The sequence below is a fragment of the Aulonocara stuartgranti genome (genome assembly GCF_965226115.1).
Source record: "Aulonocara stuartgranti genome assembly, chromosome: 3".
In the NCBI taxonomy this organism is placed as follows: domain Eukaryota; kingdom Metazoa; phylum Chordata; class Actinopteri; order Cichliformes; family Cichlidae; genus Aulonocara; species Aulonocara stuartgranti.
Genome location: NC_138941.1, coordinates 28,013,585 through 28,026,994, shown reverse-complemented (window position 1 = coordinate 28,026,994; position 13,410 = coordinate 28,013,585). Strand labels below are relative to the sequence as shown.

The window sequence follows — 13,410 nt, the reverse complement described above, 5'->3', positions numbered from 1 at the left end:
GCTATTTCATTTGTTGCCAATGCAAATCCACTTTTCTGTAGCTTTATTAGTTCAAGTGTCACATTAATGATCCCAGTGCAGTGGGCTGTCGGGAAAAGACTCCATTTCATATTCTTGCGACTATGTTGGGATTTTGATTATTTAAGTACAATGTTATTAAACAATGTTGTAAATTAAATAAGATCATGACTATCATCCAGTAGCTTTCAGTGCAGCTTAACTTTTGATCATTCCAGATAATAAGGAATTATTCACGAATACGTTAGAGTTCACAGCTTGACGTTAACGCTGAGCAAAAATACACGTTATTTAAAGTCATGTTAACATATCCAGTTGTAATGTGGTAGGTTACCACTGCTAGATATCGTTACCTTTAAAACTTGTTACGTTAAAGGATTACGGTCAATAATAAAATTAAAATGAAATTTCTGGTTCAAATCCACGTCAGTAGGTACGGAGGAATTCAGCGTCTAGAGCCACCGCCACTGTAAAGCACAGTGGAGGCTGTGTCATGGTTTCAGGCTGCATCTCAGCCAGTGGTGTTGGAGATCTTGTTAAAACTGACAGAATTATAAACAGAAAAGCACTGAAATTCTTGGTCAGCAATGCTTTACCATCTGACGAGCTTCTAATTGTCAGCGGCCTGGACCTCAACTTTATCAGAGGACTGGGGATGATCTTAAGAGAGAAAAAAAAGAGACTTTAGGGATGATTCATCCCTAAAATAAGAGCCTTTGGGAACTGACTCGATTGTGTAACCAACCAAGAACTCCAGACTTGTCATGTAACCATTGGCTTCATCTTTCAGCTGAGGAGGTTACTTCTTGGATTAAACCATCATGGGTCCTTTTTATGTCGAGTTTGCATGTTCCCCCTGTGCTCAGTGTGGGTTCTTAGCTGTCAATGTAAACACAAGTGGTTATGTAGCTCTGTGCTGTACCTCTCGGTTTTAACAAGATAGAACCTGGATTAATATTCCAGGCTATATTCCGGTTCTCACTTGTTGTGAGTGGGGAGAACCTTCAGCTCCTCTGTGACTCCTCCTCACGACCACACTGGTACTGGGAATTCCACCGTGCTTGTCCTTTTGCTTGTCCTTTAATAAACACACTCTCCACCGGCCTTACAAGGCCCGTTTGAACGGCTGCTGGCTTATCATACATGAAGCGAGCAGTATTCATACAACCCGTAACATTACTTTGAGTTAGGGAGTTAAAAATATGAGGTCCATGCGTCCATGTGCAAGAACGTTTCTCTCACACTCCACAGTTAGCAGTGGTGCACACCTGCGACATCACCAAACACTAAACTAGTTTTCCCAAGGAGACACCACACAATTCCGACTATTACAATAGGTAGCATAGCAAATGGACAAAAGCTATAGGCAGGCAGCAGTGTGTCTCTGTGATCCTCTTGCTCTACAGTGGTAACACTGTAAAGAAAAGAAGCTACAATAATCTAAAATCAGAGTAAAACTGAGTATTTTGTTTAGAAAATATTGTATAGCCAAGATAATTGGGTTAATTTAGTTACTTATCTGCGCTTATCTCTTATAGCACTGGTAAATTGAATGATTCTACTTAAAACCTCCTTCAGTTTAAAATGCCTGCCCTCTGGAAAATCTAGCACCATATGCAAAAGCTATTCATGTGAAAACTTCTAACTGCTGAACTTTAGATGTCACCTACATCACCGAAAAGTTGCATCTGAGCGTATGTATACCACATTACACCAATCCAAATCATATACTGAGCCGTGACTGGCTTCTCAACCAGTGGTGATGTCACAAAATCAATATCTATAGACACAGAGAAGGTCAAACATCTATGTGTGGCACATTTTTAAGGAGCAGGGAACTTTAAATAACTGCAAATAGTAAAGACAGATGTGAGGTGAAAAGGGGAATGTTAGAAAGCAACAGATGGGTGAAAATATTGAGAATTACTTACTGCTGAAGACAAATCATTGAATCTAGTTTTATCTTGCATGCTAACAGCAAGTTCATTTATATGTTTGCTTGAATGAGCCTATAGGATTTTAGCCTAGTTATGGAACAGTCTGGACGACTTACAGTATTTGAGATGCATGAATGATTTGAGCTCACATTGTGTGTCATCACTGACGAAAACTTATACTGTATCTGTAATTCCCTCGATTTACTCAGTGACCATCGACATAACTCATAACTGAAGGGTATGAGTGGAACATGTGCAGGAACATTATAATCTTAATAGTGTAGGAAACTCAAATGCAAGAACATAACTCGTTCACAGTAGCTCAGCTTCTCTGTAAGCCCTGTTACCGTTTATGCATTCTTTAGTCTGTTCAACATAAGTAAGAAATAGTTTAGACATAACCTTGGAATGAGTCAGTTTTAGATGCATCAGCATCTCGTGACAGTGCTCTTATCCAACCAGCTTCACTGAGACTGGAAACTAAATGAAGCGCAGCTGTCCATAAGTTAAACTCTGTGTGACTTCTCAAAGATGACTGTAATCCTCTTCTCATTCCTGTAGAGACCAACTGTGCTGCACAATGCAACACTGCAGAGCAGCAGCGCAGAGTGCAGGCCTGCAGAGGCCCTCCTTACAGCTTAACTCTATGTCCTGCTTCCCAGTGCTGAGCCGCCCCTCCCTTTCCTCTTCCCATCTCTACTTTCTCCTTGTTTATTTATTGTGTAGATGATCTCAAGCCTCAAATTGACTGTGGGATTGATTTGGCAACGGCCTCCCCTTCATTTCCCTTCCCCTCTTCTTCTTTCCCCTCCCCCAAAAGACTTTTGATTAATCTAGCAGTGTCCTCTGTTCTACTAGAAGCGACTCAAATGTAACGACGGAGAGGAAGAGGGATGAAATGGGATGCCTCCGCTATCCATGCAAACAGTTATGTTATACATGCGATTAGCAAAGCTCTTTTTGATGGAGGATAAGAAGGAAATAAACAATCTGAAGTGTGAAAGCAGGAAAAAAGAGAGTGAGAGAAGGAATGAAGCAAAAGCTAAAGCCTGATTGTTTTGACCTTCTACTGGTGTTGTCCAAATACAGCTTATAATGATATCAGGGACATGCACACACAAATGTCTTTGTTATTTTGTTGAGGGCAGAATATTATTTTTAATGGCTACTATCAATTTTGAGCCTGTCTTATTCCCAGGATGTCAAAGTATTAAAAGAATCAGCAAAAACAAGGCAAGTGCAAACCAGCCGCTGGACTGCTACCAAAGAATATCTCGTGTTTCATAGAGGCAGCTTTTGAAGTAACAGGAAGTAATGTCTGACTTTTTAGATTCATAATTCTGGGAGTGAGCAGAAATTGCAATCTCATATATCGATTTTATCACTTATAAAATATTCTAAATATTTTTGTCTTTTAAATTTTTTCCCACCTGACTACCATTAAAACATAGATCATGAATGTTACTCAAAGAACACTTAATAATTATACACATGATATCTTGCTAGAGAAAGATACAAGCTTCATGCTAACAGCATCTTTGTTCCTGTTCTGCATGTAGAACAAAAAATATTGTCAGCAATGTGAACTGACACTTCTATCACACTTTTGCTGCTTAGCTACATGACGTTAATCTCCAAATCCAACAAAACAGGCTAATGTTAGCCAAAAACTCTTATGCTGTAGCTGTTGACATAGACTGATGACTTTTATATTGTCACAGCTATAACCCTTCAAAATATCCTGTATTTTTACAGAACATCTAGTTATTTCTGTAGGTTGTGTGCTAGCTACAAATGCTAACTATAAAGTTTTTGTATCTTTATGTTTGTAAAATGTAAAACTGTCATGCAGGGACTACGGCTCATTTCTGTCTTTATTATCTTGGACAGTGTAGTCCACCTGCATGTGTTGTGGTGGTTTTCTTCCTGTGTGTATAGATAACATGCAGTTATCGCCACAACAGTGCACCTAGCACTGTTAGGAAGTGAGAAGCAGTAGGAGGGTGACAAGAAGGTGGGAGGCAATGTGTGTGCATGTGCCCAGCTCTATTTGTCATCCCAGCCATGCTCATTGGTGACACCTTGTTCATTTGCGAAACCAACTCTTTGAAATGCAGGAATCGATTGAGCAAATAGAAGCAACATGCTGAAGATGGAGAAAGGAAAGAGAGAGAGAGAGAGAGAGAGAGAAAGAGTAGGGTGGGCTGTCTTTATATTCAGTGCAGGTGGTAAAAACTGTACGTTACAGTGACTGTTCTGTGGAAAGTTGGAATATAATCTAAGTTTTTAAGTTTTCCTCAACAAAAAGTTAAAGAGCATAAATGCTGCTCGAAAAAGAAGGAATGTGTTTTGTTTTCCAAGTTGCCGTACTAGAAAGAAAATCTTAACTCTTAAGAGGTCAGAGCTTAATCTTCATCAGAAATAATACTGACAAGTTGTTAGTTTTTAATCACGGCCAGCATTGACTTTCTGACACCATCTGATAACTTAACTTCCATCCATTATGTTGGCAGAACTTTTGATTTGAAATTGATTTGTCTATTAGTGGCTAATGGCTTCATGAATCTAAAACATGCTCCTTAGACTTCATTTTTCATCCGTGTAAGAAATCTGTCACTTTGACAACTGGGCTCTGACTTTATAATGCACTCTTGCAATTTGCCAAAAGAAGACGAAATCACTCACACATACTGCATCCCAATTATGCTTCAGTTTTTATATTCTCGACCAGAGTTTAAACGAAAAGCTTAGCAGTGTTGTCTGCTTTGGCCTTTAGGACTAATGGCAGTATGGGAATTTTGCCAAAGTCAAAATCAACTTGATTGTAACAGACATTGTGTAAAGAAATGAGTAGTTGCTGGTAACTATGTGATGGTGGAATGCTTCACAAGACAACAGCAAGTAGAAGCTGATACTCTAAAACACAAAATATGAGCACCTCTCCTTAGCGTAAGAACTAGAAAAGTGAGACACAATACGCTGGTAGGTGCATGAGTCCAGTCTCTAAAACCCAGTTATTAAAATGTTCTGTACTATTTCTCCAATCTTTATACAACGTCTGAGGTCGTGTTTGTTGTGTGCGGCAGGCAGAACTCGACTCAAAATTCAGCTTTATTGCTGGACTCCAAAAGAACAAACAAAAACTGGGATACACATGAACTAAGCAGGCAGGCAGGCAGAACAACAGCAGGGAATGAGGGAGAAAGCGACACTGGACAGACGGAAACAGGGGGCTTAAATACAAGAGGAATGACGAGGGAACAGGAAACACATGCATGAGGCAAATTAGACACAACGAGACAGCAGAAGCAAAACTAAACACACCGAACATGGAACGCAAGACTGTCAGAATAAAACAGGAAACACTAAGACGTAGACTAACTCACAACATGACATTTTTTGCTGAGAGGAAAGAACAGTCAGGGAAGCTAGATGGATTAAGGAGGCAACGGGAGGAGATAACGAAGGGGACGCAGGAACAGTTAACGGAGACAACACACAGGGAGAGAGCGAGAGAGCAATGATTCGAGACAGCACGAGAGAGCGAGAGGAGAGGCATGATATGACGGAAACATGGGATAAACATGACAGGCAGGGGAGGCATGGAATTAAACATAAGGAGGAGAACATGGAAACAGAAAAAGGAAAGAAGACACAAGGACACTCACATAAACAGACACACACAGAGAGTTCACAATTAGCATAATTTCTGACAGATTTCAAAGGGAGCCTTCAGAAGTTGTTGCTTCCAGACAGTAATCCCAGCCTAAACACTCTTACGGCCAAATGGGCTTTAACTGAGTGAGCAGTAATTGATGCAGACAGGAGATGTTAATATGTATACAACCTGTATCCATTTGGTAGATTATACCAACAAAACCTTTGGTTTCCTGTCGGTGGGTGATGGTAATATTACTAGCTGTTCTATTAAAATGTCATTTTTACTGTGGCGTAATTTCTTTTTCTAGCAAAACTCAGAAATGAAGCAGAGTAGTCGTATCTGACATTGTTGACTAAAAAACATTGTTGAATTTCAATAACTGAAAGACATTGTTGTCCAGCAGTGTGAACACAGACGTGACATTTCTATCCACACTCAAACAAGACACACATTACTGTGACATGACTTCAGACTGTCAAGGAAGAGAGACTCCTTGTAAGCCATACCACCCTTATATATATATATATATATATATATATATATATATATATATATATATATATATATATATATATATATATCTATCTATCTATCTATCTCTATATATATATATCTATCTATCTCTATATATATATATATATATATATATATATATATATATATATATATATATATATATATATATCTATATCTATCTATCTCTATATATATATATATATATATATATATATATATATATATATATATATATATATATATATATATATATAGATACTGCGCAGGACCCTCAAGCTCCCAGGCCTCTGGTAGAGGACCCGAGCTTGAAGGATAAACCGCCCGCAGGGGCGTGCTGGGTGTTTTTTTTTTATATATATATATATATATATATATATATATATATGAATGCCATCATGTCACTACTGACCTATCCAGAGTTAGGGTTATTGTAGAAGGTTAGTTTTATTTTAGAAACCTGATAAATCAGACATATTAGAAAGTAGAAGTTGCTACATTTTGAATGAAGTCTCATATAGTTTATCTACAGAAGCATTTGGGTGTAACGTTCTCCTAATCCTAGATGGGTCACCACTTATCTGGTAGATTTTATGAGCTTAAGTGTTTTTCATAGTTATATTGTTTTGTTTGATCTTTCAAAACTCATGTGTATTTTTTTTGGCTCAATCCATGTGCTTCAGGGGCTTTAACCCTCCTGCCATCCTTTAAAAAACTCACACCCATCACCCTAGGGACCATTCTCAGCCACGCCATAAAAAGACCATATATCCATATCTTATTCCACTTTAAATTAGCCAACCTTGTAAAACTACTTCTCCCTGAAATATTCATGTAAAGTTTTAATTATATTTTCGTTGTTTTAACCCTTCAAATCCCAGTGTTATTACATGAGCGCCCTGTGTTATAAGCCCCAAAAACCAAAAAACAAAACTAAATATTTCCACAAAAAACCAGTTGAAGTAATATGTGATTGTCATTATAAGTAGGCCTTTAGATGGACCAAAGATTGGCACCAACATACATTTTGACCTGCCATTATTTTTTTGCATTTTTTTTGCAATTTAAAAATTAAAACTTCAAGGCCCTGAGTCTTCATTGACATCCAAGAAAAGAAGAAAAAATAAAATCATATGATGATAATTTGGGGTTGAAAAATAGCGTTTATAATGGAAGTCAATGGGCAGAAAATGGTCCCCAGGGTGATGGGTGTGGGGATTTCTGCTGCTCAGCCATTTTAGGCTGATTTAAGGAATTCACACTGGAATATTAACATTGACAGGTAAAAACTATCCTGTGGCAAGTTTGGTTATATTCCACTGAACACAGTGGAAATGGCAGCCATTTAACACATAGCAGTGGCACAAAAAGGTCCCAAGAAGGCAGGAAGGTTAATCATCTCAGTAGCATTTGGTCATCATGACACTGTGACCACAGAGCAGCTGGCAGCCACAGGCTGCTTTGTCAGTACCGTTCAGCTTACCATGCCACATCATATAAGAAACTTTTTTAGACACTCAGACACGATCTACATTCATACCAGAAAAGCTTGTGCATCTACAGGAACAAAAATGAGAAGGAAACAGTGACTGTTGTTCTGGTGTCCAGGCTGAAGTTAGCTCTTATGCAGAGCTATGCATGTAGGAGATCCAAGGTTTCACAGGAGGACATTCAGCAAACTACATTACAAAGTGCTGTTTAGTGTGTCGGGATGCAGAAAATGAATTCACTTTCTAATGCACGCTATTCTTAAAACTCTCTGCTGAGCTACCTTCTCTCTCTCCTTCTCGCTGTGTCTCTATCTCTCTGTGGCATGAATCTAGATTTTAGGGAGAATCCAAAGGCCTGCCCGGCGACCACCACCACACTTAACCTCTTCACTAAAAGACTATAAATGTCAAACTATGGAAAATTCTTTATGCCCTTAATGAGTTTTTGGGGGATTGCATTCCTCGCATTTTTAGCCTAAGCTATGACCTGCATTACTTAATAATCTGGTTCACTTTCAAGCTATATACAGCCTTTAAAATGTGTGGCACACCTTGGGATGCAAGATTACAGAGCTTTGATTAAAATGAGCTAATGCTGATTTTTCTAATAAAATGTTCAGGGTTCATGCACACGTTCTCTGTGAAAATATCATTATGACTGTCAGAAATCCCACTGATTAAAAAAAAAATTCACAGCTGCATGTTTTTTCTTTTCTGAATTTACTTCATTGTAACTGCCACGTTCAATAATAGATTCGTGTATTGCAAATGAAAGTATTCCTATGGCATGTAGGGCAATGTTCTGTTTTTCTGATGTACACCTGGTGTATTCAAGAACAGATAAAAGAAAGCAAAGGAATTTGCCAGGTCTCTGTCCTAAACAAGGCACTCAAATGTATCTCGATATCAAGCATTAAACGTATTGAACTCTTACTCTCACCCCAAGAAAGGTAAACACAAAATTTCTGTCTCCAAATCCTTTCCGCCCTCTCTCTTTGCCTTTTTCACAAACTTGCTTTTCTCACCTTTGACAGATAAACTGTACAACAGGGAGTGTGAAACAGGAGACAGCTGGAAAGCAATTGTCTTTTTATGCCACGAGAAAGCACTGTGAACGTTTAAGAGACAGAATGATTGCTCTAACATCACTCCTCCCTCTCTGTGTCTTGCAGTGCAGTTCAACTTGATTCCTGTGGGGCTCAGGATAGTGGCCATCCAGAGCACCAAGACAGGGCTCTACGTTGCCATGAACAGCGAGGGCTACCTCTACACTTCGGTATGAATAGCAAACACACTGTCATTCCATGTTTGTTTGCTCCGATAGAGCTAATACAGATATATGCCCAAAGTTTACAGGCTTATCAAGGTCATCTGTAATTGCAATCGCTTTTCTTAAATTGCTGAGTGACATGTGATAGCTTAGGCCTCAGTCACACAGGAGTACAGAGTGGTTGGAGACTGCTTTAGGGAAAAATCTCCATTTGCAAGTGGTCGCTGGCAGTCACCGGGTAAAATTGGTCTTCCAGCAACCACTTGCCAACTACTTGGGGAATACATATTTTCTTTAGCGTCTGCAGATTGCCAGATGTGAATGTGGTGACTACTCTTTAAGGCATAATTAACACAGTTCTGCTGATCTATGTGCCAGTTTCCATTATAGTGGACTGATAGCAGTGTATTACTTCAGTGAAACATGAATCTCCCTCCATACACACAACTTTTCTAAATAACCAGCTTTGCTCACAGTCAGTGAGGCAGAGGTGGAGACGTCTGAATCTGCGCAGCGCTTGTAAAGATCTGTACATTAAACAGTTTCCTGCTCTCGGTCACAGCAGCACTTGTATGCCACCATTTTTTGAAAAAGCACAAACGACGCTCCCGCTGAGGTTTCGTATTGATGTGAAGACAGAAGCAGCAGAGCCACAGATTTGGAATAACAGGTGATCCGAGTGCACTCTATCAGGATGCAGAGAAAAGCTTTTCTTTTTTTTTCCAGCTGTTTTTTTCGTCCTCTTGGCAAAATGGCAAAGTGTGTGAGATCTTGTTTGAAGTGCATCGGTGCGCTCACTTCAAAGTCCATCCAACGCTGCCTGCGCACATACTGCCAGAAATGAGGAGGGGAGGTAAAGGGTTTCTGTCAGGAGCAACAATGCAAAAACAAGCCTGGAAAGAGCGCACACACATAAATCATCCCCCTGTGCTGCCACACATACAGTATGTGAACAGCAGTTTGTCCTTAATTCTAGCAGCTTCTCACTTTGTCAAACACAAGCTGCACTGAGCATAAGACAGTTCTTACTTTACAGTCATCCTGGCCTAGAAATTACATAATATTAAGTAAAGTTAGTTAATAGGTTTGTTACCTCATGTTTGCATGTATAGATAAGTTGAATGTAGCCTCATTGATACTATCTATTGATCGCTGGACTCATTTTGAAGCTTCAACATTAGCATGTTGTCTTTTTGGTGTCAGGAGTGACAATATGTGGATGAGAACTTGTCCACAACCACAAGCAAACTTGGTAAGTGAGCCATGTCCACAGACAGTATGGGTGCAATGCGCAGATGGATGCCTGCTAATTAGTAACAGCTCAATAAATACTAGAAGAAAAAAAATAGGACCACAAAATTATTGGATGAGCTGTAACATGCAGCAGGTGATATTCATTGCCAGATATCTCTTGTCAAACACCACAAATATGGTGAAGAGGTCCAGTTCACTTACTTTAACTTAGTTTATTTTAGGTTTAGCACTTTAATATTAAAACAAAAACAACTACAAACATATTATATCGTTGGCTGAATTTGGACATTTTAATATGGAAATTGAACGCTTTGGAGACTACCTCAAGTGTCAGAGGAACTGGCACATTAGCATTTACTTAAAGCTAAACCAAGCTAGCTGTTTTGCTAGGTGACTTTGCAAGCTAATGCTACATTAATATCATTATTCATAATAATAGAGACCAGCTGAAAGATGCAATTATAAGTAACTGTAAGTTACTTATAACTGTAAGTTACTTATAATTATAAGTAACTGTAATAACATTTGTTTACAGACTACTTATAATCAAGTGGTTTGATCACTTGTAGTCAGTTGTCAAACAGACTTTGGTTGCTAGCAGTGTGGGGGACACATGAGGGGTTTGTCTAAATGAATCAGTTTATCTGATAATTGACTTCATTATTTCTTTATTAATTTTGTTTTATTATTATTTTTAGAATTTACCTGAATTAACCTGTTTGATAAACAATAACCAGCAAATGGACCAAAAAAAATAAAAGACTGGATATCTTCATGCTACACTGGAAGTCCCTGAAGAAATATACCTTCCCCCCTAATGAGACCCAGAAAATGGTCCTTGCATGACTTTTCCAGGGCTTGGAACCATTTCTCGATCATAAAAAACCTTGAATACACACACACACACACCTCCAAACACACAGATGCAGAGGTTATACTTACCCAAGCATTCTCCTGACAAAAAGAAAGGTGACCCATTTTCACTAAGGGAAATAACCACAGGGAAAGAGAGTGTTGAAAAAAAAATGTTTAAGAAAATCCCTCTGAGATGGGAACAGACGGAGGACAAAGGAGTGGTGTTGGATTTTTTTTTATTTTTTTGCTCTCCCTCACCTTAAGTAGCAGCTCTGCTATTGTTCTGCACAAGTGAGCCCCAAAGACAGAGATGGGGAAGAAGACCCAAGGCAGGTTTTGTGCTCACCGGCCTCGGGGTCTGGAGAGAGGGAGAGTGGAGTCTTGACATCCTGTTATGCAACCATTAGTGTTTTAGGAGCCTGCATAATTTCTTGAAAGATAGGGGAATTTTAGGAAGTGGTCTCAGAGAGAGAGTTTAATATGAACATCTAGTGGAAACTGCTGTGCGACGTGGGAGAAGGAGAAATACTCAGTTGTTGTTTAATTTATCTGCATCCTTTAAAGTTTCATTGTTTTTGGAGGTAATGCCTGTTGGTGGTTGGTTTGTTTTACATTTGCCTTGGAGCTGAAGTTGGAGTTATCTGATAACTGGGTATGAAACATTGGTGTCTCAGTTAAAAGACAATAAGTTCAATGAAAAATGAGCCAATGTTATTTTAACTGGCTGTGTCTAATAGTTAATGAATAGTTAAGAAAAGGCAATATAGAAAACATAATGTAGTAAGTTGATAGTAAGTAGTATAGAAGCTCTGCTTAACATAAGGCAACTGACAGCCATACAGCAATTAGACAGTAACTCTGCTATCAGTGTGCAATTCAATGAGGTCAAGTTTGCAATCACATGCTATCAGTCAGTGATAAATGTGGGATCTGTTGCTATCAGCTGCAAGCGTTGACATCTACATACACAGAAATTCACGATAACTACTTACATTTGGAGTCCAGCCAGAACGGATCCATACCATGTTTTTAATATGTGCATTTAACCCCAAACCACAATATGCACATGTGAACCTCAACAAAGCAGTTTCTGTGCCTAAACCCACTTGCTTTGGTTCCTGTATCCTATCAAACACAGAGACACGGATTAAAAATGAATATAAACTGTGTCTGAAAGGAAAACCTACAAACTGAAAACTGTAGCTAAAACACATTAACTGAATATAAAAACAAAAAACTAGAGTTCAGAAACGACTGAGTGAGAGCACGGTTGCTACGTCCATCTTTTATGTACAGTTTGTGGTTACAACAACATCTGCTGTGAGTTCTGCTTACACCAATTTGTATCGTCCAGAATGAGTTTCTGGCTAAAAGCAAAAAGGATCAGTTGATGGAAGCACTACATTAATGTGAAGAATCAGTTGAAAAATAGCAACTGCACAACTAGGCAACCAAGATGGTTTACAGAAGTGTATACAATATATTTATACTTTGGTTATATTAGTGTTGACTGAAGTATTCTCCAGCGGGATTGTAACCAAGGGGTGTAAAGTTGTTCCCGTCCTTCTCCCTTTTGTAAAATAAGAAAAGCTCACATACACGACATCACTGCAGTGGCTACTCAGCATTAATCTTTCATTGGCCTCTGTGGTAGATGTCATGTGCTCTGCAACATGCACGGTAAATAATTCCAACAGTTGTTTGAAAGACATGGAAATGAAGCACGTTCTGGGTTTTTTAGGCAACGGCTCAGAGAAATGAGAAAAGTAGTTTTCTGTTTTCTGCCTTGGTCTTCCCCCAGAACTGTAATTTATCTTTATTCATCAGTTGCATCCTTCCCATTTGTTGCTCCTTTGTTGTAATTTTCCTCAGTATTCTCCATCTGATCTGTTCTCATTTTTAAACTCAGCACTCCTCTGCTGCCACAGCTCATTTTCCCCACGAGGATCACTGGGATTTAATATAATCACCTAATCTAATTTAATGATGACACCATTTAAATACTTCAAATATTTGTGATGACCTCAGTTTATCTTGCAAGCTGTGTAAACAGCCTCAAACAAAGATTTTGTTTAAGTCAGTGTACTTAATCATATATTTTACATTTAATTTGTTGTTTAATCTTGCACGCCAAAAGAGAAAGGAGCCAGTGACAGAAAGGAAGCAAGGAAATAAGTAGATACAAAACGACTGAGTCTCTTAAGCAAATTTTTCTCCTTTCCACAAACAGAAAGGTCAAAGCTTCAGAGCTATCCTTCTCTGCTCTGTAACGCAACGTGGCTTGGAACCAGGATCCAGTATTAGAACCACACTTTTTTTGAAGTAGAACAAATGCAGCAGTCGACCAAGTTTGTTGATTTCTGCGAATAACTCGTTAAGGAGCAGCATCATAGATGAACTAACCAATCAAGG

At 38.8% G+C, this 13,410-nt stretch overlaps 1 protein-coding gene across 2 annotated transcripts in view; it reads left to right on the top strand.

The window, feature by feature from the left end:
* fgf11a (fibroblast growth factor 11a) overlaps nt 1-13,410 on the top strand; it is a 111,630-nt gene that overhangs the window by 62,317 nt on the left and 35,903 nt on the right. For both annotated transcript variants that reach the window (XM_082528181.1, XM_082528182.1), the window contains exon 3: nt 8,792-8,895. In XM_082528181.1, the coding sequence (XP_082384307.1) occupies nt 8,792-8,895 (104 nt within the window). The remainder of the gene's footprint in view (nt 1-8,791; nt 8,896-13,410) is intronic.